Consider the following 24,530-nt stretch of genomic DNA (forward strand, 5'->3'; position numbering starts at 1 on the left):
CCAAGGGGATGAAGTATACAGAACAGTGCTGGACATAGACTTGGGGATGTGAAGTGAAGGATACGTAGGGCAAAGTGATCAGTGACCTGAGCAGCAGTGTGATTTTCTCTTTAAGAAATACATGTTTTTAAAGAAACATTTGCAACTGAATTGTCAGGTTGAAGTTAATTCTCTAATAAAAACTCAATAGAAACACTGAACTCTAAGGTACAGTGTTGGCAAAAGGAGAATAAGCCTGTGTGAAACTTCATGGCTGTTTAAATCGCCTTTACTTTTGTATATTACATTGTATTCCAGTGTCAAGTAGGTGACGTGGAGGTGATGGTGATGGACTGGAGTGAACAAAGTCAAGCTTTACACACCAGGTTATAGTCCAAACATTTATTTGAAATCACAGGCTTTCGGAGTACAGCCCATTGGTCAGGTGAAGTGAGAGAAGAGAATTTATAGGCAGATCAAAAGATCATACAACTGGTGTGAGAATTGAATAATAAATCTCTGAAGGTGACCAAGAGTGTTAGACAGCGTGATTTAAAGTGTCAATAGCTGAATAACAAGTGAAAGGATGAGCTATAATCCGATTAAATGAGGTAGAGAGGTAACTACAAAAAAATTAAAAATAAAGTGGTGCTGGAGACAAAGTAAATGACTGGAATAACAGGATAGGTATAAGAGTTACATACCAACGGTCTAACCAAAGTAATAAGTAATCCAAAACTGTACAAACTAATTAAAGTAAAGAGATCGTAACAGTTTATCAAGGTGATGGTGTCAAAACAAGACAGTAAGGAAGATTTTACAGCTATAGAACAGTGTGGTGAGGGTTACATGTAGCACAACATAAACCCAAGATCATGGTTCAGGCCGTCTTCATGGGTATTGAACTTGGCTGTCAGTTTCTGCTCGGCGATTCTGGGTTATTGTGTATCTCGAAGTCCATCTTGGATACTTCAGTGGTCAAGGACATTCAGCCTCCAATCTTTGAGTAAGCATCTTCTAAGGTGGACTTTGAGATACACAATAACCCAGAATCGCCGAGCAGAAACTGACAGCCAAGTTCAATACCCATGAAGACGGCCTGAACCATGATCTTGGGTTTACGTTGTGCTACATGCAACCCTCACCACAGTGTTCTATATCTGTAAAATCTTCCTTATTGTCCTGTTTTAACACCATCACCTTGATAAATTATGATCTCTCTACCTTATTCAGTTTGTACAGTTTTGGATTACTTATTACTTTGGTTAGACCGTTGGCATGCAATTCTTATCCTTATAACGTTATTCTAGTCATTTAGTTTGTCTCCAGCACCACATTATTTTTTAACTTTTTTGTAGTTACCTCTCTGCCTCATTTAATCAGATTATAGGTCATTCTTTCACTTGTTATTCAGCTATTGACACTTAAATCAGGCTGTCTAACACTCTTGGTCACCTGTTGAGACCGATTATTCAACACTCCACTCACATGAATTGTATGATCTTTAAATCTCTCTCCCCTTGATGTTTCCTCTTATAAATTCAGTGTTTGTGTGTTCTTCTCTCTCATTTCACCTGATGAAGGGGCAGCATTCCGAAAGCTTGTGATTTCGAATAAACCTTTTGGACTATAACCTGGTGTGTGACTTCTGACTTAGTCTAGAGCAGAAATTAGGAGAAAGTTTTATCCTGATATCTCATTACTGTACAGCAGGTGGCAGCATTGTGTTCCATGTATTGTTCTGTCAGTAATCAAAAGTCTTCACTGATCCCTTTAAATCTCTAACAGAGGGGAGAATGGGCCTGGAGGGTTTGTGGTGCTGAAGTCTCCTCAGAATCCCAGAGTCTGCACCTTTCTTTGGATACTGAATACAGATCTTAAGGCAAGTATTAAAATTGTACCAAGGGGTTTACTTGATTGAGGCTGCTGGGGACAGTGAAGGTTTCCATTTTTACAGTAAAGGGCAAATTGCATGGATTTGTCTAAAGGCTAGATAAGGTTTTCAACTATTTGGAAACTCTAGATGTCTTCCCTAGTTTACTAAAAATCTAACCTGAACAGTAAGGTGTACTTCCAGATCACTTTCTTCAGACTTGTGGTTTCTAATACAGTGTGTATTGCACACGAATGAGGGGACATAGGGGATGCACTTATGGGAATGTTAATGTCTGTCTACCTGCTCAGGGTCCAACATGAAGGCTGGCTTTTGGGTTATTTTCCTACTTGGAACATGAGTACTGACAGAGTGATATCAGAAAGTAGCAACTTGAGAGGGAAATGTGTTACAACAATGATTGTTCACAAAGTAGCCACTGTTCTCGCACTCTGTGATTCCTAATAAAGAGAGAGAGAGATCTCCTTCTTTCATCTCCCCTTGTCCCTTCCCTTTCTTTCCTGCCCCTTTCACTCCTTGCTGCTCCCATTCCCTGCTCCTCTCCCTGCTTCATTACCTCCCATCAGGGACCATAATCTAGAAATTCTTTGTTAATTTTCAAAGGATTCCTTACCTTAATGATTTCAAGATTTCCTGGCTCACAGCTAGTTGAGTAATCCTTTGATGACAGATTTTAAAATGTTCTGTCATTTGCAGTGTCCCTTTCTACACCCCATCTTGCAGCTTCCTTCCACCCAAGCCTTTGGATCCTCATAGTCCCCTGGCAGATGCCACTGCCATAATTTTCCTGAGAATTGTAAGGGTGTGGAGGGGAAGGGATGTTTACCTACTGTCTTCATGTATTTTGATGGCCATCCCACATCCCCCTCTCGATCTGGGTTGTTATTAGAGACTGACTAATTCATGTGTTTCAGGCCTTTCTTGGGCAGCAGTTGTTTAGAAACTGTACATCATCCCTGCAGCTCCCTCTTTCCTGCAATATTCCTTTACCATTTAATATATTATTGCAAACAGCTACCTTTCCATTTTAAAAGAAATCAGGGGCTTCTCTCTAACACATTGACCATGCACAGCAGATGAAATGTTGAGATTGTGTTTCATTTTTTGGGCATTTAATGCAACAGGTCCTGTTTGATTTTTGATTGTGCAGTCCAGTTCAATTTCTTCCCAGTGTTGGCTTGTAACCTTGTGTCTGTTCCTTGAGCAGGGCCGGCTGCCCCGATACCTGATCCAGCAGAGTCTTGCAGCCACCATGTTCGAGTTCATTGCACACCTGAGGCAGCGAGTCAGTGAAATAAGGGAAGCATCACAATACTGACTGCAACCTAAAACATCATATCAACTCCATCTGCAGAAAACACAGTGTCCAAGCCAGCAATTACAAACCAAGATCAACTTTACTGACTAACACCTACCCATCATTGTACTAATCACTGAAAGATTGTTTTAAAGTTATTCTTCACATGGCTACGCTGATTGAACTTTCACCTGAAGAACCAAGAGGAATTGAGATATAATACTGAACGATTTTATTTTTTATATGATATCATTTTTTTGTATTATGTTGTTTAACTGTGTACAATCCTGCTGCTACGGGAGTTTTACACTTAGAAACAAATATTAGCTGTTTGACAACAGCTCTGATACAGAAGGGTCACTGAGTGCTGCGAGGCTGAAATATTTGCTGCATCCACTAGGTGCTGCTATAGAGGCAGATTCATTTGTGATGGATTGTTTATTCCTATTTCTTGGGGTTAGATAAAAGAAATTTGTTTGATAGTGGATAGCAGCCTCTCCTAGCTCAATAGGCTATTTCACCATCCAGCCTGGATCTGAGCTCCCAGGGGCAGGAGGATCATGCGTCCTGCTGATTGCATGTTCTACACTGGGCCTTAGCTGGAGAAACAGCTGGAATTCTGTTGTTGATAACTGTCCATTGAGTGAGTGGTTTACAGCTGGAGGATCAACGATGAGGTCCCTCAGGGTGGAATATCTTCCTGCCATTCACTGGAATGAGGGACTAGAGGAAGGTTATTGTGAATCAAGTCTGTATGTGACAATTGTCTCTGTCTTCAGGAAAGGTGAGACATCATATGATCAACTATTACTCTAGTTTAGCTGGGAAAGCATTGTTAGCAGTCGTAGCTGGATGTACAAATGTAACTGTTGCATTGAGCAGATGAGGGACTGTTTAGTAGATGTGTGATTGTTTTCTCGTGATTAACCATGTTAATTCCTCATTCAGCTTCTTCTTGATTCCCATCTCCCATATTCTTGACATATATTAGGTTAGATTAGATTCCCTACAGTATGGAAGCAGGCCCTTTGGTCCACCAAGTACACATCCACCCTCTGCAGAGTAACCCACCCAGACCCATACCTCTACCCTATATTTATCCCTGACTTGGCAATTTGGTATGGCCAATACACCTAACCTACACATCTTTGGATTCTGGGAGGAAACCGGAACACTCAGGGGAAACCCATGCAGACACAGGGAGAATGTACAAACTCCACACAGACAGTGCCCGAGGCAGGAATCGAACCCGGGTCCCTGGCACTGTGAGGCAGCAGTGCCAACCACTGAATCACGACATACTAGTTTTATTTCACATTTCCTGCACAGATCTGATGAAGGTAAAACATCCTGTCCTAGGACTGGACTGTATTCTAAAAGGCAAAAAAGAAGTATTAAATCAGAATAAAACCATAAAATTGATTTTTAAGAAAATGTTATAGTTAAATGGCGTGTTTCTTTCTGCCTGAAAACTGTGTGAAAAGTCTGATAGAGGAAAACAAATGCTTTTCGGTTGTTCAAAGTCATCTTAACAGAGCTGTAAACTAAACTGTCTCAACTCCATCACAAAGTCAAAGAATACTACAGCACAAAAGGAGGCCATTCTGTCCATTGTGCCGATAATAGCACTTTAAAGAAGTTACCAAATTAGTCTCCACACATAGCCAATAACCCTGCAAATACTTTCCCTTCAAGTATTTATCCAGCTCCTTTGTGAATGTTATTACTGAATCTGCTTCCACTGCCCTTTTCAGGAAGTGGATTTAAGATCTCAACAATCCTTGTTGTTCTTATTATCTCACCTGTCATTTTTGCTAAATATCTTAAATCTCACTCTCCGTTACTGATTTCTTTACAATGTGATTTTGAACACCTCTATAAAATTGTCCCTTAATCTCCTTTAGAAAGCTTCCAGGTAACTGAAGTCTGTCGTTTCCAGTACCTTTCAGTTAATCTTTATGATCTTGACATCTTTTTTAACATACAGCATCCAGAATTGGACATTGATTGTTTCATTGTGACTTAGTGTAACTTCTATGCTTTCATACTCCATGCCTCTCTTTTGAAAAGCTAAGAATCCTATGAGCCTTTTGAATACGCTTTTCAATTGATCATAGCACCTTATGAATAAGTCTGTACTTACACCCCCAGGTCTGTCTTATTCTGCATCACCTTTAAAATTGTTGCATTTAGTTTATATTGATATCTTCCATCAAAATGCATGCATTCTAATTCTTTGCATGACATTTCCACCTATTTGCCCATTCCTTCAGCCCAGCTGATCCTTCTGAAGTTTGTTACTATTTTCACTGCAATTTCAGATATGTGTCATCTGCAAGCTTTAAATTTAGTTCAATTTTCTCCCACCAATGTTTCTTCACCCTGTTCTACCATAATTTATAGAGTAAAAATTCCAGAAGCACCAAACAGTGAATTTCACTAAGTACAGGAACTTAATTTGTCTCCACGTCACTTCTGAATTAAAATTTAGGGAAGAGAATTGGAAAAAGTGGTTTTGCTCAACTCTGTAGAAATTGCCGAATGCATGACCAGAGTCTTGCTCAATACTGAAGAACAGTGCAACAAGTAGCTGAAACAAAGGAAATAAAACCAGATGTTTGCAAATGTGAGAAATCTGAAATAGAAATAAAAGATATTCAGCAGATTAGTCAGCATTTTTGAAGAGTGAAACAGAATTAATGTTTCAGATCTTTAATCAGGACTAAAGAATAAAGGTGGGTGGGAATGTGGGAAGAAAATGCTTCTCGTGTGATTGATACGCCCACATAATCAGATCCTAGCTTTACTCTGATAGATGTTTCTGAGTAAAGTAATAGCCATTTGATGAACACGGTCATTTGTTTCCATGTGATTTTGAACCACCAGAGTCACTGAGCAAATGTACTGTGCTACACAGTTATTATTACTCTATGGAAGAATAAATGTCATAATGAGCACAGGATAAAGAGCAAACCTAACCATTCTTCTGATCCAGCCACTTCTGTTCAGCATTTTTTGCTGCCAGGAAATAATTACGTGGAGGGTTGCAGATAATTTGATCAGATCCCCCTTTGAGAAATTCTTGGCTGACATTGAGTGCTCAGAATCCAAGGTTGAAATGAGTAACCTTGAAATATAGAGTACATGCAGCCAGCTAACTTTTAAAACAGTATTGAGTTCTTTGGGTGTTGACATTGCTGGCTAGTCCAGCATTCATTGCCCAGAGAACAGTTCTGAGAAAGCCACATTGCGATGGGCCTGGAGTCTCATGTTGGCCAGGAAATAAACCTGCATGCTGTTGTAAATATTCAGCAGGTCAAGCAGCATCTTTGAAGAGAGAAACAGAGTTGGTGTTTCAGACCTTTAGGAGCATGGGTGGGGGTAAAGGGGAGGGCCATGTGAGGAGGATGCTTCCCATGTGACGGATAAATGCCAGAGGATCAGGTTCTAGCTATAGTTTCTATAGATTTATTTCTGAGTAAAGTAAGGAGGGCAGATTTCCTTCCCAAAGGGACATTAATAAACCAAATGAGTTTTGCTGCAATTAGTGATTGTTGTAATTAGACTAGTGCTTGATTCCAGAAATTTAATGAATTCAAATTTCACTATGATGGGATTTGAAGCCATGTTACTGGAACATTAGTCTGGGTTTCTGCATTACCAATCCAATGACATTACCACTATGACATCAACTCCCTGTTTAGTCGTGCTAAATGGAAGAGAAGATTTAAAAACAACTAGGTGAGTGTAGATTGTATAACAGAAACATTATGTCAGTCTCTAGTGCTGTCGTCTCCTGCTCTGATTCAAACAGTGACTTGCAGGGTGACTCAGTTCACTTGGATAAATAATTGGAAACAGGAATTGCACCCACTAACCCCACACATTACCCAGATAATTGAATATTTTGTTAATCTGAGTGTAGCAGCACTGAGCCCATTGTTCACTCATCCCTCTATTTGCCATTTACTGCTGGGTGACTTGCTATCTAGGCCTGTCTTCCTCTTTTTAACCTCCCAGTTCCTGTCATTTGTTGTTTAAACCTATGTGTTAAAACTTCATATTTAAAACAACAGACTGGTCTTTTTCCTGGAGATGGGGATCCTTACACACAATAACCGTGAGCTTTTAAACCAAGACTTGGCAAAGCAAATTGAAGCACTAACATGCACTTAATACTGTGATCAAAAGGCAAGTCATTTAAGAATCACAACAAATTGTGGTTACAGTCAGGCGATTCTCTTAAAATACTTCCATTTCAAACCACCTGACCTTTAAATAACATTCCAACAACAGACAGAACAGAGTCCACATTGTTGGGACTAGGGTGCAGTTGTCCTGAATTTAAAAAAAACAATTGTTTTCTTGGCAGCAGTGCTCTCAAAGTAGTCCATAGTAGGCACTGATCTGTGTTCTGATCACCTGGGAGACAGCTGAATGTCATTACCCTCTTAGTTAATGTTCCACTGATACCTGACACACAAAATATTTAAGGATTTACTTACGGTAAAGTGCTTATGAAACAGGAGAACACTGTCAAGATTCATCATTGCGAAGAAAGAAAGGGAGAATTGAAACTGACAAAGTTATTGGCAAATAAATGAGTGAGTCACAACCGGACATTATTTGTAGATACAAGAATCTGGTAAAGGATATAATAGAATTATTTATATATGGAAGTGCTAGCTAAAGATAGTGAAAAAGTTAGATTATTGGTCCACAGGTTTCTCCATTCTGGAGCAAGACTAAAAGAGAAGGATGTTTGGAATGGGTTGCGCATAGCTGAAACCATAGCTAATTATTCAGATCCACAAGGGGGAAGTGATTCAGCCCCTCGAACTTATTCTGCCATTCAATCAGATCATGGCTGATCTGTAACCTGACTCCATATACCTACCTTTACCCACTTTGTTCTTATTGTTCGTTAAAGGGAATGTGGCATTGCTGGCCAGTCCAACATTTTCTGTCAATCCCTAGTTGCCCTAAAGAAGATGGTGGTGAGCTGCTTTCTTGAATCACTGCAATTGTTGGGTGTAAGAGCACCTTTAATGATATTAGGAAGGGAGATCCAGGATTTTGACCCAGTGACACTGAAGGAACAGCAATTTGACCCCAAGTCAGAATGGTGAGTGACTTGGAGGAGAACTTGTGGATCGTGATGTTCCCATATATATTATCTGCTGCTCCTGTCCTTTCAAGTGGTAGAGATGAGGGGTTTTGGAAGATGCAGATTGAGGAGCCTTGGTGAGTTACTGCAATGCGTCTTGCACATAGTATGCACTGCTGCCACTGTGAATTGGTGGTGAAGTGAGTGAATGTTACTAGTGCAGTGGACTGCTTTGTCCTTGATGGGTTTGGGCTTCTTGAATGTTGCTGACACTGGGTGCATCCAGGCAAGTGGGGAGTGTTCCATCACAATCCTGAATTGTGCCTTGTAGATGGCGGACAGGCGTTGGGGAGACAGAAAGTAAGTCACTTGCTGCAGACTTCCTAACATGTGACCTGATGTTGTAGCTACTTGGTTAAATGGCTGTTGCAGTTCAATTTCTGGTCAATAGTAACACCAGAATGCTGTGATATTCAATATTGCTTAATCAGTTAACAAAATCTACCAATTTAACTTTTAAAATTAACATAACTTCAATTTTTAATTGCACTCTGCAGAACATAGTTCCAAATTTCTACCACTCCTTGTGAATGTGTTTTGCATCACAGATTCCCAACCAGTTTAAATATTTTTTATCAACACTATCTTTTCCCTTACTATTTTGTAAAATTTGATTACATCACCCCTTTTACATTCCAAGAACACAAGGCAAATTTGTGTAATCCATACTCCAAAATGCAATACTTGCAGTTCAAGTATTATTCAGACATAGCTATTTTGAATTACTTGATGTAAATTGGATTAGATTAATTTCATGGTGAGATTCCATTGTGTTTCATTAGTCAGAGTAGGATAGATTGTACTGACTTCATTGAGGTGAGATCAGATTGGGTAAAATCAGATTATATTTAGCAAAAGGAATGTTATTTGATTTAATCTCCCAGTCCAAGATGATGAGATCAATTGGTGCTCCTTTTTCAGCAAATAATTTCACAATTTAGTATTAAGCATTGCAAGTTATTTACTGCATAGAAGCAGAACAATTGACCCAGCAGGTCTTTTCAAAACTGCACCAACATGGGTTGTCCTGTATGGTGGGCTAGCAATTGTATTGAATTGTTCAGTAATCCAAGACAAGAGAAATAAACTGAAAGCATTATCCGCATCCAAGGTCTAAGAGGCAAATATTGAGCCAGTACTCAGAAGCAGTGTCCAGCTTTCTAGTATCACAAGTATATCGACGGCCAATCTCAAATATAAATAGTTTGTTTCTGATTAATTTTTAAAAATTTTTATCAAGTAATGTTTTTCTAATATTCAAAAGTTACTCACTGCAATTTTGAAGTTGGTGAGCCATACATTGGGCTTGTTTTTATTGAATCTCTCAATGTGCTTTGTGTTTCTTTGTTTGGCTGGAGGGGAGAGTTAATCATCACAACCTTCACATGACCACCCATGACTTGATTTTCTGAACAGAAAATAATTGTATAATCCATCTGTTTAATATACAAACCCTCTTAGACAGTAAGGAGGGTCACTAGTGACAAATGCCTCAATCTCAGGATAATTTATGAATTAGTTGAATTCCCATTTGTGGTATATTTGCCTCCAATTGCTGTATGTTTTCTAGGGCTGCATCTCTATGCTTGTGTGGTCCAGCTAAGATTTAACACTCTGAAATGGGGGATAGGAATATATTTTATCGCGTATGCTGTTCATGCTGCGGAGGAGATGAACCAGAAGAAAAGACTCCAATCATCAGGTAAACACTACAAAGAAATTCTAATTTACTTCCAGCTACAACTTTGCTGCGGTAAGGAAGCTGAAGTGAAATAAATAATCAACAAAGAACTGTACCTAATAATTGGTGGCTTGTACCTAGCCATTGTTTCATTACAAAGCAGATACGCAAATGGGTTCTTAAGGTTTCTTATGGAGGAGATAGATGCACTCTCAAGTGAGAGGCAGGAGTTATCCAGGTTTATTTTGAATTACTTGGTGTAAATTAGATTAGATTAATTTCATGGTGAGGTTGCATTGTGTTTTATTGGTCGGAGTAGCATAGATTGTACTGGCTTGGTTGAAGTGAGATCAGACTGGGTAAAGTCAGATTGTGTTTAGTAAAAGGAATGCTATTTGATTTCATCTCCCAGTCCAAGATGATGAGATCAATCGGAGCTCCTTTTTCTGCTCCAGTTAAGTTCAGCAATTTAGTATTAAGCCTTGCAAGTTATTTACTGCATAGAAGCAGACCAATTGACCCAGCAGGTCTGTACTGGTGAATATACTCAACATGATTTGGAGATGCCGGTGTTGGACTGGGGTGTACAAAGTTAAAAATCACATAACACCAGGTTTAATTGGAAGCACTAGCTTTCCGAGCGCTGCTCCTTCATCAGGTGATTGTTGAAGGAGCAGCACTCAACATGAACCTCCTATCACCTCTCACCCCATTGAAATACCCATGATAATAAAGGATATTCTATTCAATTCTATTCTAAGTATTCTTCTCTCCCTCAGTTATTTATGCAGCTTCCCTGTAAAATGCATTTATATTATTCATCCTCGCTATTTGCTGTGAGGATGAGCTCCATATTCTCAACCACTTGCTTTTTAAAGAAGTTTCACCTGAACTCCTATTTGGATTTATTAGTGAATGACTTATTTTTATGGCCCTGGTCCTAGATTTGTATGAAAGTGGCAATTTTAAAAAGATTTACTCCAAGCAAAAGTCTTCCATCAGAAATGCAATCAGGTCATCATTTAGCCATCTCTTTTCGAGAGAAGAGTCCCAACCTATTCAATCCTCCCTGTACTTATAACCTGGTGTAATTCCAGTCAGTTACTGTTTGTAACTTTTCCTGTATGTTAATATCCTTTCTCATAATATGGAGACCAGACTGTTTGCAGTGCTTCAGATCAAACTAAGGTTCTGTACAAGTTTAATGGGCCTTCTTTGTTTGTCAATTCAATTTCTTTATTGAAATCACTCTCAGCTTTTTGTTTATTAATCTGTCACTAATGGGTTCTCTACTCCACAGATACTTATTTTCCAAAAATTACACAGTCTCCTTAATCTTTCTATCAAAATATACTACCAGACATTTAAGTTTATGAATTTCATTTGTCATTGACACAATTGTGCATTCTACAAGCTAATTCATGTTTTCCTGAATTTTATCATAGTCCTCTTCTGTGATCATTTCAAACCCCCATCCTCATTTGTGGCATCCACAGTTTTGACATGTACCTTCACATCCCAATCTTCTTTGTAAATTGTGATTGACAGTGATTCTTTACAGCAACTGTCTTTGCTAAACAGTGAGACTAGGTTATAGGGAGCTCTCAGTCACAGAATGCTTACGGTACAGGCAGAAACCATTCAGTCCACTGAGTCTATACAGTATAAAAGCAAATTACTGCGGATGCTGGAATCTGAAACCAAAAGAGAAAATGCTGGAAAATCTCAGCAGATCTGGCAGCATCTGTAAGGAGAGAAAAGGGCTGACTGTTCGAGTCTAACTGACCCTTTGTCAAAGCCAGCTCTTTTCTCTCCTTACAGATGCTGCCAGACCTGCTGAGATTTTCCAGCATTTTCTCGTTTCGAGTCTATGCTGCATATCAGTGATGCCTCCCTATTGCCTTTTTCTTTTACTCTGCAAAACTTTTCAGATAATTATAACCTTCTTCCCTAAGGAAAGCAACTCCAGCTTCTTCAGAGTGTCTTTGTAACTAAAACCTCTCATCCTTGGAACTATTTTCACAATTCTTTTCTGTTCTGACTAATCCATTCACATACTTAAAAGTATGATGCTCAAAGTTAATTATCATAGACCAACCATCTATAGTGTTATAGAAAGATTCTCTAAGCTCCCTTGCTTTTCTACACTATGCCTTTTGTCCTAATGTTCTTTTGTAAATGATGTATGGTGGTTTTATACAGTAGTTCCTCTGAAAAGTAAACAGAGTGACCAACTGGTTTGTCTCTTGTATGAACAGCGACACGTTGCTCTACTTTGCCCAGGAGGCTCAGCGCAGGAGGTCAGAACAAGCAAACTTGTGGAGTGAACCCCATGATACATCCCACATGGAGAGAGACGATGACCGGGAACTTTATAACTTGCTGCAGAAAAGAGCCAAGACACGGAGGGGGTCTCAGGTGAGCTGTGAGTTTCAGTTAACTTCACCTTTACATCTGACACCGATATACATTCATTGGATGATTTTAACACAAATGTCCCAAGACATTTCACAAATAGGGCATGAGGAAGGGTTGGGGAGGGAGGTAAATAGTTCAGAAGATTTAGGTAGGTCAAAGTGCAATCCTACAAGGTGAGTTAAAGGGAAGCTGTCCATACAAAAGGTCAAAGGTGGGAGAGCAGAGAGTTGAGAGCTTGGGTTTGTTGGGTTGGTGAAGCTAGGGTGAGGCCATGGAGGAATTTAAAAATTGAAATGAGAATTTTTAATACATGTTCAATAGAACTAGGATCGATCTGCAAAGATGGAAGTGATGGATTGCCCTTTATCTGTATATGTCCACGCTGTATTTTACTTCATTTTCTTTCATTTTGTAATTTCAAAAATATACTTTATTCATTTAAAAAAAGTATATACAAAGGTTCCAAATCAGTTCTGTGCAGTCTTTGGAGAGAAAAGCCCAAACAAAAATTGAAATGTTGACATTTCTCAGAGCTTCTCTGCAGTTGCAAAGGCATTATCTACTTTATTTTATTCACTCGTGAGACATGGGCATTACTGATTGGACCAGCATTTATTGCCCATCCCTAATTGCGCTTGAGAAGGTGGGAGTGAACTGACTTTGTGAACTGCTGCAGTCCACCAGCAGTAAGTTGACCCACAAAGACCTTAGACAAGGAATTCCAGGATTTTAACCCAGCAAGAGTATTGTGACTTACTGAGTTTTTTTTTCTGAAGAAGAGGTGTACCCGAAATGTTTGCTTCTCCACCTCCTGAAGGTGCCTAGCTTGCTGTATTTTTCCAGCCTCCTGTTTGTCTGTGTTGCGACTTAGGCGGGAAACTATTAATAGTCATTTTGAGGCACCAAAAGCAATGAACAGACCCCCATTATACTTTGGCAGAAAGAACTCAGATGGTGGTCTTTCCTCACTGTGCCATGGCAGAAGCTGGCCCGAGCTTTAGTGTGTCCCTCAGCACATAGTCCTGGACCTTGGAATATGACAGTCTGCAACTCAGATGAGGTCAACTCCTTGCTCTGGAAGACCAGAGAGCATCTTTGACTGAATTGATGGTCCTCCAGGCATAGTTGATGTTTGTCTCAGTGTGAGTCCTGGGGAACAGACCAAAGGCCGGAGTCCTGTGTCATGGAGCTGCTCAGGACAAACTTCAACAAAAATCATTCCATCTCTCTCCAGACCTTCTTAGCAAAGACACATTCCAGAAGGAGATGAGCGACTGTCTCTTCCTCAGCGCAGCCACTTTGAAGGCAGTGTGCAGTGGCGCAGAGAGTCTGGGCTTACATGAAGGAGCTGATGGGCAATGCCGTTCTCACCAACAGCCAAGTACAGAGGAACCTGGATTATCCGAAGACACAGGCGGGGAGTATTTCATTCAGTTACTCAAATGCCGGATAATCGAAGTTCCTCTGTAATGTCTTGGTGCTTGCTGGAAAGTTCTGGCAATGAGGCGTTCTGCCAGATGACTTTGACAGTCTGCTCAGGGAACAACTTGATTGGATCCACTGTCTCCTTTTCCCGCAAGGTCTTGAGGACATTTTGTTTATTTCTTTTGATATAGTAAAACAGAGAGTGTCAGCAGAATGATCTAACCATGGTAAATAACCGCAGAGCAGAATGCAGTTAAAACCCTGACTCCTCTCTCCTAGGGTTACCGTCGCCTCAGTTTTGACATTCACGCAGTCCGCCAGGAACGCAGAGATGTTCTGGGGAAATGGAAAATGCTTTTAGAAAACCTCGGTAAATAAAAGAGCACTTACCTGAAGAGAGAATTCCTCTACCTTTCCCATAAATCCTCTGCAGCTCCTTCCATCACTCTCCTGCCTGCTCTCTCCCTCCCTTCTTCCAGCCGCTCTCTCCCCTTCCTCCAAACCGTTCTCCTCCAACCTCTCTCTTTCTCTGTCATTGTCCTTTCCTGCTCTCTCTTTAATCTCACATTTCTTTGTTTCCTGTACTCCCTCAGACTCTGATTCTGGTCTAGATTCCTATCCGTCCAGTCAAAATGGGTTACATGCTGCAATACTGTTACAATCCCAATCTTGGTGAATGTTTTCTCTTCAGGTTTTCATGCAGAGTCTGACATGCTTTTGAATGTGACATCTGCAACCTTGTACAGCAGCATGCGAAACGCACCTCAGGCGAAAAAACTGCTGGATGACTTGGCTCAACAAACCTCAATATTTGAAAACAAAATTCCAGCGGAAAGGTACATCTTTGTTCTGGTAGGTGAAGGTGAGGGAAATGTGGGTGATGGGAATGGGTGGGTGAGGGATGGTAGTGAGTGGAGGGCATGGGAGATGGGGGGAGGGTAGAGGAGGCAGAGAGCAACCAATAGATTCAGTTTTGGAGGTGACATTGTGAAATTCAAACCAGATCAAGTCAAGTTTTTTTGGAACATTCCAAACTTAAAAACATTAATTTTTATGACTTGGAGGACATTCAGCACATTGGGTTCGCTGGCTCATTCCTCAGACATGTTCAAATCAGTTCATTCTGCCCCTTTTAAATGACAACAGTGCCAGGATCCTGTGTTCAGTAGCAGAGAATCTCCCTTATATGCAGTAACTGGTCAGACAGTGAGTTGGTGATGATTTGGAGAGGCGAAAGATCTAAAAATAACATGAGGCAACCTTTTTACACAGAGAGTGGTTCAGCTGTGGAATGAACTGCCAGAGAAAAGTGGTGGATGCAAGTACAGTTAAAAAATTTAAAAGACATTTGGATTTGTTCCTGAATAGGAAAGGTTTGCAGGGATATAGGCCAAAAGCAGGCATATGGGACTAGATTAGTTTGGGATTATGGTCAGTGTGGACTGGTTGGACCGAAGGGTCTGTTTCTGTGCTACATGTCTCTATGACTCCTGTGACTGTGGATATTCAGACAGAGCTGGGATCAGATCAACAAGGGCAGGTGAAGAGAAAGCTCCTTCAGGTAGTGGGTCAAACTGTAGCCAGTGTGAGTATGGAGTTAAGAGTATCTGAACTAGAGGACATTGTTAAAAAGTGAGAGATGATTTGTGTGTACACAGGACAGACTGATTACACTGGATGCTGCAGAAGACTTTCTGTCAAAGGCCAAAACTTATTATCCTCGAGATCAGAGCCCTGAGCTGGAGACTGAGGGGCAGGATTCAGCTGCTGTTCTAATTAAAAAATCAAATGAAATCAACTTGGTAACCGATGAGGAACTGGAAGAAGTCGATGAAGATGCCCTACTCTCAAGATCATTGGAATTGTGATCATAAGTGTACCTCAGAATTTCTGATTCATGTTTTCCAAAGATTGCAGCAATAATTCTTCATCTGCCCTGTTGGTATTTATGTAAGGTAAAGATGGAAAGAAATTTCATTTCTTTCTTAACCTCAGTATATTCCAAAGTGCTTTTACAACCAGTGAAGGACGTTTTAAAGTGTAGTGTAAGAAACACAGCAGCCAGTTTACATGTAACAAGATCCCACAAACAGTAATGAGATAATCTATTTTAAATGTTAATTGGGGATAAAATTTAAGCAGGGTTCTGGAAGAACTCTTTCTGCTCTGTTTCCAAATAATGTAATTGGATCTTTGCCCTGACCCCAGAAGAAAAGTGGGAGGGTCAACTGAACTCCGCAATAATGACAACAGATCTGGTAGAGTAAAATAAGAGTTCAAGATGCTCTTTAAATGCAGGTTGCTGAGTTGGGTGAGGTACTGTGTATGAGAGAACGAGGGAGAATGAGAAAGAGAGAAAGTGAGAGTTTCACAGGATTGGTTTTATATCATGTCCTGTTTGCTTTTTTTCGAAGCCATTGACCCCTGGCTGTAAATAAAATACATTAAAAAATGTAAACCTCGTCTCTTTTGTCTTTAACATGAGTGGAACCAACAAGGAAAACAATGCTGTGAATCTTGTGTGTCACTGGGAGATGGAGGGGTTTCATATTTGTGAGAGTGAGAAGAGAGAATCATTCCCCTAGTATTTGGTGTTCCGTGAGGTGAGAAATTCCTGCATGATTAATGACGACTTTGATTCTTTCTCAGTCTATATGGGACACAGTTTGGAAGTTGCTAGGTTAGAACAAGCAAGTTTCAGATCTCAGTGAAAGCACCGTGTGTTATCAGATTCGAACTGACGGAGGAGTATAGAGCAAGAGGGAAATGTATTTTTGTTGAAGCTTTTTGTCTTGTACTTACCAGGACAATTTGGATTATAGGGAAGATGAAGGATGTTTCGAAAAAAAGGAGGGAAGTTTTTCCACCCAGAAAGTGAACTTGAACTCAATATGAACTTGAAACACTGAAACCTACAAGAGTATAGGCCAAAATCTGTAAAATGGGATTGGGCTGGGTCACAGTCAACTCATGTGGGCATGATGGTTCAAATGGCCTCTTTCTGTGTTACTAATTTGCATGTTTTCTAAGATAAATACAAACTTGGAGCAGGAGTAGGCCATTCAGCCCCTCAAGCCTATCTACCATTCAATAAGACCATTGCTGATCTGATTCTAACCTCAAATCTACATTCCCACTTAACTCTGATAATATTTCAACCCTTGCTTGCTCAGAATCTATTCACTTTCACCTTAAAACTGCTCAAAGACTAATTTTCCTTTTCAGGAAGAGAATTCCAAAGACTGCTGAGAAAAAAAAATTACCTCTGTTTTAAATGGGTGATGCATTATGTTTAAAAAGTGACCCCTAGTTCTAGATTCTCCCAGAAGAGGTAACATACACTCAATTACATCCACCCTGCAAGATCCCTCAGCATCATCACATACTTCAATCAAGTTGCCTCTTATTTTGCAAAATACCAGTGAATATCAGCCTAGCCTGTCCAACTTTTACTCAAGGCAACCTATCCAGTCCAGGATCTAATCTGGGAAACCATCTCTCAGCTACTCCTGATGCATTTATTTTCTTTTGCGGAGAATGCCTATTGCTATTTTAGGACTATGTGAAAAAATGGGAGATGTGGAACTGTTTGGATATTTTCTAGATTAAGAATGATTTTCAATGTGATTTCTTGGAAATGAAGTCAACAGTTTAGTGTATACTCATGTTGTGTCGAATAATAAGTTTCTGTGGGTGATCAAGAGTGTCAGACGGTGTGAGTAAATTGTCAACAGCTGAATAACAAGCGAAGGGATGACCTGTAATTCGATTAAACGAGGTAGAGAGATAATTACAAATAATTAAAAATAAGGTGGTGCTAGAGACAAACCAAAGAGCCGGAATAACATGATAGGTTTAACCAAAATATCAAGTAACCCAAACTGTACAAACTAATTAAGGTAGAGACATCATAACAAATTATCAAGGTGATGGTGTTAAAACAGGACAGTAAGGAAGATTTTACAGATATAGAACAGTGTGATGGGGGTTACATGTAGCACATTGAGGCTGTTTCCATGGGTTCAGAACTTGGCTGTCAGTTTCTGCTCGGCGATTCCATGTTGTTCTGTATCTTGAAGGCTGCCTTGGAGGACACTTACCCAAAGGTCGGAGTCTGAATGAGTTTGACTGCTGAAGTGTTCCCCAATGGGGAGGGAACATTCCTATCTGGCAATTGTTGCATGGTGTCCATTCATTCATTGTCTTAGTATCTGCTTGGTCTCACCAATACACCACGTCTCGGGGCATTCTTGCCTGCAGCATACATGATAGACAATGTTGGCCAAGTCACCATGTATCTGCCATGTACATGGTGGGTGGTGTTCCCACATGTGATGGGAGTATCCATTTCGATGATCTGACATGTCTTACAGAGGTCGCTGTGGCAGGGCTGTGTGGTGTTGTGGTCAATATTGTCCTGAAGGCTGGACAGTTTGCTGCGAACATTAGTCTGTTTAAGGTTTGGTGGCTGTTTGATGGTGAGAAGTGGGGGGCGTAGGGATGATTTTGGTAAAACGTTCATCGTCATCGATGACATGTTGAAGGCTGCGAAGAACATGGTTTAGTCTCTCCATTTCAGGGAAGTACTGGACGACGAAGGGTACCCTATTGGTCATGTCCTGTGTCTGTCTTCTGAGGAAGTTGTGGTTTTTCTTTGTGGCCTGTTAGAACTGGCGATCGATGAGTTGGGCATCGTATCCCGTTGTTATGAGGGCATCCTTCAAAATCTTTAGGTGTCCATCACATTCCCCTCATTTGAGCTGATCCTGTGTATATACAGGGCTTGTCTGTAGGGGATGGCTTCTTTAATATATTTGGGGTGGAAGCCAGAGAAATGCAGCATCGTAAGGTTATCCGTGGGTTTGCATTAGAGTGAGGTCCTGAGGTATTTGCCCTTGATAGATATGCATGTGTCCAGAATGAGACAGATTCTGAAAAGTATTGTGCTGGTGAGATATCACTATATAATAATTTCAGTGATTCTTCGCCATGAGTCCATAGGAAGAAATATATTATCAATGTACCTGGTATAAAGTGTTGGTCAGAGGTACTGAGCAGCAAACCGTCTTTTAAAATTTGTGCATGAAAATGTTGACATATTGGAGTGCAAATTTGATCCCTATGACTGTTTGGTGTGTCAGGATGAAGAACTGGTTGTCGAAGGTGAAGATGTTGTGGTTGAGGATGAAATGGATGAGTTACATGATGGTGCTCAGAGATTGGCTGTTGGTGGTATTGAGTACTGAGGCTATTGCCCCAATGCTGTCATCGTGGGGGATGCTGGTGTAGAGTGCTGAAATGTCCATTGTGACGAGGAATGTTCCTGGGTCGACTGATCCGTGGGTGCTGAGTTTCTGTAAGAAATTAGTTTATATCATAAACTAAGCTAGTCCCTTTTGCCTGCATTTGGCCCATATCCCCTTAAACTCTTCCTATTCATACACCCATCCAGATGCCTTTCAAATGTTGTAATTGTACCAGCCTCCATTACTTCACTGGCAGCTCATTCCATACACTACCACCCACTGCTTCAGAAAGTTGTTCCTTAGGTCCCTTTTAAATCTTTCCCCTCTCACCCCAAACCTATGCCCTTTGGTTTTGTATTCCCATACCCTGGAAAAAAGCTTGGCCTATTCACCCTATCCATCCCCCCTCACAATTTTATAAATCTCCAGAGGGTCACCCCTCAGCATCTGATGGGAAACAGCCTCAGCCTGTTCAGCCTCTCCATCTCGCTCAAATCCTCCAACCCTGGCAACATCTGTCTAAATCCTTTCTGAACCCTTTTAAAGTTAACATCTTCCCTATGGGAGGGAGGCCAGAAATGAATGCAGTATTTCAAACGTGGCCTCACCAATGTCCTGTACAGCTGCAACAAGACCTCCCAACTCCTATACTCAATGCATTGACCAATAAAGGCAAGTATACCAAACAGCTCTCAAACTATCCTGCCTTCCTGTAACTCCACTTTCAAAGAATTATGAAACTGCACTCAAAGGTCTCTGTATGGCAACACTCCCCAGGACCTCACCACCCCATCTACCTGTGAAATATTTTGGATAAATTCTATCCTTTTGTAGACTGTTGGCCTCCGACAGTGCCCACTCCCTCAGCACTGACCCTCCGACAGTGCCCACTCCCTCAGCACTGACCCTCCGACAGTGCGGCACTCTGTCAGCGCTGACCCTCCGACAGTGTGGCACTCCCTCAGCGCTGACCCTCCGACAGTGCGGTATTCTGTCAGCGCTGACCCTCCAACAGTGTGGCACTCCCTTAGCGCTGACCCTCCAACAGTGTGGCACTCCCTCAGCGCTGACCCTCCGATAATGCGGCACTCCGTCAGCGCTGACCCTCCGACAGTGTGGCACTCCGTCAGCGCTGACCCTCCGACAGTGCAGCACTCCCTCAGCACTGACCCTCCAACAGTGCAGCACTCCCTCGGCCCCGACCCTCCGACAGTGTGGCACTCCCTCAGCGCTGACCCTCCGACAGTGCAGTATTCTGTCAGTGCTGACCCTCCGGCAGTGCGGCACTCCCTCAGCACTGACCCTCCGACAGTGCGGCACTCCCTCAGCACTGACCCTCCGACATTGCGGCACTCCCTCAGCACTGACCCTCTGACATTGCGGCACTCCCTCAGCACTGACCCCCCTCCCCCGACAGTGCGGCACTCCCTCAGCACTGACCCTCCGACATTGCGGCACTCCCACAGCACTGACCCCCCCCCCCCCCCCCCCCGACAGTGTGGCACTCCCTAGGCACTGACCCTCCGACAGTGCGGCACTCCCTCGGCACTGACCCTCCGACAGTGCGGCACTCCCTACAGCACTGACCCTCCGACAGTGCGGCACTCCTTGGGCCCTGGACTGGGAAAGGAGCGGGTGTGGATGGGTGTATAGGTGTGGGTTTAGTGTGTGTGAGTGCTTTAGTGTTGGGGTTCGGGTTGGAGGTGTGGGTGGGGTTAGTGGTTGAAGTCTGTGGGATTTGGGCAGGGTCTGAGGAGCGCGAACCCCAAGTTGAGCGGCTGCGGATGGAGGTCGTTCTGCCGGCACCTATTGTACTAGCCCGAGGATGAATCAGTGATCGGTTTGGGAAATGCGGCGGAGAGCTGTCGGAGCTGACGATGCAAATCCCCAGGAATCAGGAGGGACACGTCACCCATTCCCGTCCTGAGCCACTGCCCGAAAATAGCCCCCATCCGGGGCCGATATAAACCCGGCCCTGCCCCACACACACAGACACACAGACAGAGACAGGGAGCGGCTCTCAATCCATCAGCACAATCCCTGGGAACAGGCTCTGTCTGCAATGGAGCTGACACCACTTGCTGCTCTGAACTCCTCCCTGTGTGAGGGTAACAGTCAGAGCAGGGAGTTTTACTCGGCTGAATGGGAGGATCAGATCATGAAAACTCGACCTGAACACCGGTGAGTTTACACCGAAACTGCGCCGATCCGTCCCGGTCTCATCGCTGAGAGAGAGCATTTGCTGCAACTTCAGCGGCTGGGACAGAGAGAAAGAGAAAAAACAGAGAGAGAGAAAACTGGGAGAGAAAAAGAGACAGAGAAAACAGAGAGATAGATAGAGAGAGAGAGGCAACAGAGGTAGAGAAAAGAAACAGAAATAGAAAACACACAGAAAACATAGAGAAAACAGAGACAGAGAGGGACAACAGAGAGAGAGAAAAGCAAGAGTCAGTAATAGCTAGAGACCGGGAGATGACGTGGTGGGGAGAGAGAGAGAAAACGGAGATGGGGTGGGGAAACGGAGAGATAGGGACAGATAGGAATGTCACAGAGAGAGGGTCACAATCACTGACACTCAGACACAGAGAGAGACACTGAGAAAGAGTGAGAGACAGAAAGTGGAAGAGAGGGAGAGGACACAGTGAGAGAATTAGACAGAGAGGTTCAGAGGCAGAAACAGAGTGGGAGTCACAGAGAAAGGCTCCTTGTTAATGATGAGAATATTGATCAGCTGTTTGTGTGGCTCCAGAGAAAGCTGGGGGCGGCGCGGTGGCTCAGTGGTTAGCACTGCTGCCTCACAGCGCCAGAGACCCGGGTTCAATTCCCATCTCAGGCGACTCTCTGTGTGGAGTTTGTACATTCTCCCTGTGTCTGCGTGGGTTTCCTCCGAGTGCTCCGGTTTCCTCCTACAGCCCAAAGGTTGGCCGAGCTAAATTGCCCGTTAGGTGAAGGGATAAATGTAGGGGAATGGGTCTGGGTGGGTTGCGCTTCGGAGGGTCGGTGTGGACTTGTTGGGCCGAAGGGCCTGTTTCCACACTGTATCTAATCTAAAAAGCTGGGTTTGCTGAATCTGCCTGTTCCTTCTCTGGCAGGTGCACTGTGAGTGAGCTGAATGGTGCCCGGAAGGAGAGTTATGACAGGAGATCCCAGGTGACCTACTTGGTGCAGCGAAGCCCGGCTAACCTGATGAGGATGGGCTGCCTGGGGAAGGAGCTCACTGAGTATCGCCTGCCTGCCCGCAGCGTGCTGCCATTGGCAATCTTCACACCGACTCAGATCAGCACGAAAATGGAACGGGCAGTGACTCCCCCAGAGCTGAGGGGGGTCATGGAGTTCGAGTCGGCTCTGAATGGGAGCTGTCAGGACAAGAGAGAGGTCTCGGACATCACCAAAGAACTTCCTCCGGTCATGCAGCCTGTCAAACTGGATGGCAAGAAACCGGGCATGGTTCAAAGATCCCTGTCGAGATCAATGTCCCAGGAGGCCCAGAGGGGCTGAGGGCGATGGGGAATGGACGTGGAAGGGATGCAGAGGCAATGTCAGGGGCTGGAGATGGATTGTTAAAGGGACAGGGTTGATATAAGATGCACTGAAGTGACATGATTTTATTGGAACAGATGCTTATGACTTATTGTTGTAATTATTCACTAGAAAGTCTCATTTTATTTTTAATAAACATAATGTTTGTTAACTGACCTAGGCTCCTGTGTGTGACTGTGTTCTAGCTTCCAGTGAGATTTTACAGTAAAGTTGGTCAGATTTACAGGTGGATTTAATGGAAATCTGAAGCACTCAGGTGAACCTTCTAGAGTCTGAACAATAGAAAACGACAGATCAATAATGGAGGGGAGCAAAATTCTGGGAAGGAGAAGGTGTGGAGGTTGGAGGTAGGAGGAGTTGGGGCAGCAGGAAGCATGGGATTAGGGTGAAAAAAAACAGGCTTTTCCCATTCACTGCCCCCCCCACCCAAAAATATCTTTGCACCCAAACAACCCCACCCAACCAAACAATAAGAATCTTCCCCCAGCCCACCCCACCCCACCCTAGCCAATTATCCCAACTTACATTATTCCTATCTCTCTCCTGGGATAATTTACCTCTTCAAGTACCAACCATTTCACCGAGTGACAGACAGAGGGTGCTGTTTTGAGGTGTGTCTCAGGGACAGGAGGCACTGGGTATTGCAAGGTCTCTGAACCCTGACAACATTCCAGCTACAGTACTGAAGGCTTGTGTTCCAGACCCTGCACAGGTACAACACTACCATCCACCTGACAATATGAAAAATTGCTCAGGTACGTCCTGTACAAAAAAAATCAGGTCAAATCTAATCAGGCCAATTATCACCCTATCAGTCTTGATCATCAGTAAAATGATGAAAGTGTCATTAACAGGGCTATCAAGCAGCACCCACTCAGCAATAACCTCCTCAGTAACGCACAGTTTGGGTTCCGCCAGGGCCGCCCAGCTCCTGACCTCATTACAGCCTTGGGTCAAACATGGACAAAAGAACTGAATTCCAAAGGGGAGGGGAGAGGGACAGCCCTTGACATCAAGGCTGTATTCAACTGAGCGTGGCATCAAAAAGCCTTGGCAAAACTGGAATCAATGGGTATGGGGGGGGGGGGGGGGGGGGGGGTTGTTCAGTGATGATTGCACGATGTTCAGCACCATTATAACTCAGATAGACAGTTTCTTGGGTATCAAGGGGATCAAGGGTTATTGGGACAAAATGGGAGAATGGGGTTGAGAAACTTACTAGCCATGCTTGTATGGCGGAGCAGACTCGATGGGCTGAATGGCCTAATTTCTGCTCCTCTCATGGTCTTATTCCAACTCCTCAGACACTGTTCATGTACAAATGTGGCAAGACCTGGCCAATATCCAGTTTGGACAAGTGCCAAGCAACAATCACCTCCAATAAGAGAGAAAGAAAATCTAACCATTGTCCCTTGACACTCAATGGCATTGCTATCGCTGAATCTCCACTATCAACAGCCTGTGGCTACCATTGACCAAAATCTGGACTAGCCATATAAGTACGGTGGCTACAAGAGCAGGTTAGATGCTTGGAATCTTTCAGTGAGTGACTTACCTCCTGTCTCCCCAAAGCTTGTCCACCATCTACAAGGTACAAGTCAGGATAGCGAGGAAGACATTCAAGAGGCTTGACACCATCCAAGACAAAGCAGCCCCCACTTGATTGGCACCACATCCAGAAATGTCTGGTCCGTCCACCACTGACACACAGTAGCAGCAGTGTGTCCTCTCTAAAACATGCACTACAGAAATTCACAAAGGATCTTTGGGCAGCACATTCCAAACCCACAAATGTTACCAATGGAAGGACAAGGTGGCATTTTGGGAACACCACCACCTGCAAGTTCCCTTCCAAGTCAATCAACATTCTGACTTGGAACTAT

The 24,530-nt window shown here is 42.8% G+C and overlaps 3 protein-coding genes across 5 annotated transcripts in view; all 3 read left to right on the forward strand.

Annotated features, from left to right (window-relative positions):
• The window catches only part of stard3 (StAR related lipid transfer domain containing 3), a 40,259-nt gene extending 35,655 nt beyond the window's left edge, over nt 1–4,604 (forward strand). For both annotated transcript variants that reach the window (XM_072561161.1, XM_072561162.1), the window contains exons 14-15: nt 1,768–1,861; nt 3,081–4,604. In XM_072561161.1, the coding sequence (XP_072417262.1) occupies nt 1,768–1,861; nt 3,081–3,191 (205 nt within the window). In that variant the 3' untranslated portion in view covers nt 3,192–4,604. The remainder of the gene's footprint in view (nt 1–1,767; nt 1,862–3,080) is intronic.
• A 1,994-nt stretch (nt 4,605–6,598) lies between these two features.
• Nucleotides 6,599–16,319, forward strand: mreg (melanoregulin). 2 transcript variants are annotated; one of them, XM_072561164.1, is made up of 6 exons: nt 6,599–6,911; nt 9,908–10,039; nt 12,277–12,436; nt 14,141–14,231; nt 14,553–14,713; nt 15,520–16,319. In XM_072561164.1, the coding sequence occupies exons 2-6, from the start codon at nt 9,957–9,959 to the stop codon at nt 15,727–15,729; spliced, it is 705 nt and encodes a 234-aa protein (XP_072417265.1). In that variant the 5' UTR covers nt 6,599–6,911; nt 9,908–9,956; the 3' UTR covers nt 15,730–16,319. The 2 variants fall into 2 exon arrangements, with proteins under 2 accessions (XP_072417265.1, XP_072417266.1); XM_072561165.1 differs by having other exon boundaries at nt 6,599–10,039; nt 15,525–15,708.
• Nucleotides 16,320–21,072: 4,753 nt separating this feature from the next.
• Nucleotides 21,073–22,802, forward strand: LOC140465537 (telethonin-like). The gene is made up of 2 exons (XM_072561076.1): nt 21,073–21,288; nt 22,200–22,802. Exons 1-2 carry the CDS (start codon nt 21,170–21,172, stop codon nt 22,603–22,605), a joined length of 525 nt encoding a protein of 174 aa, XP_072417177.1. The 5' UTR covers nt 21,073–21,169; the 3' UTR covers nt 22,606–22,802.
• The last annotated feature ends 1,728 nt before the right edge of the window (nt 22,803–24,530 follow it).

The sequence above is a fragment of the Chiloscyllium punctatum genome, chromosome 42, assembly GCF_047496795.1.
Source record: "Chiloscyllium punctatum isolate Juve2018m chromosome 42, sChiPun1.3, whole genome shotgun sequence".
Taxonomy (NCBI): Eukaryota; Metazoa; Chordata; class Chondrichthyes; order Orectolobiformes; family Hemiscylliidae; genus Chiloscyllium; species Chiloscyllium punctatum.

Coding starts and splice junctions, on each gene's coding strand:
- mreg (XM_072561164.1), top strand. CDS start 9,957: ATGGGGGATAGGAATATATTTTATCGCGTATGCTGTTCATGCTGCGGA. Junction 10,040..12,276: donor GAAAAGACTCCAATCATCAG/GTAAACACTACA, acceptor TTGTATGAACAG/CGACACGTTGCTCTACTTTG. Junction 14,232..14,552: donor AATGCTTTTAGAAAACCTCG/GTAAATAAAAGA, acceptor TTTTCTCTTCAG/GTTTTCATGCAGAGTCTGAC.
- LOC140465537 (XM_072561076.1), top strand. CDS start 21,170: ATGGAGCTGACACCACTTGCTGCTCTGAACTCCTCCCTGTGTGAGGGT. Junction 21,289..22,199: donor AAAACTCGACCTGAACACCG/GTGAGTTTACAC, acceptor CTTCTCTGGCAG/GTGCACTGTGAGTGAGCTGA.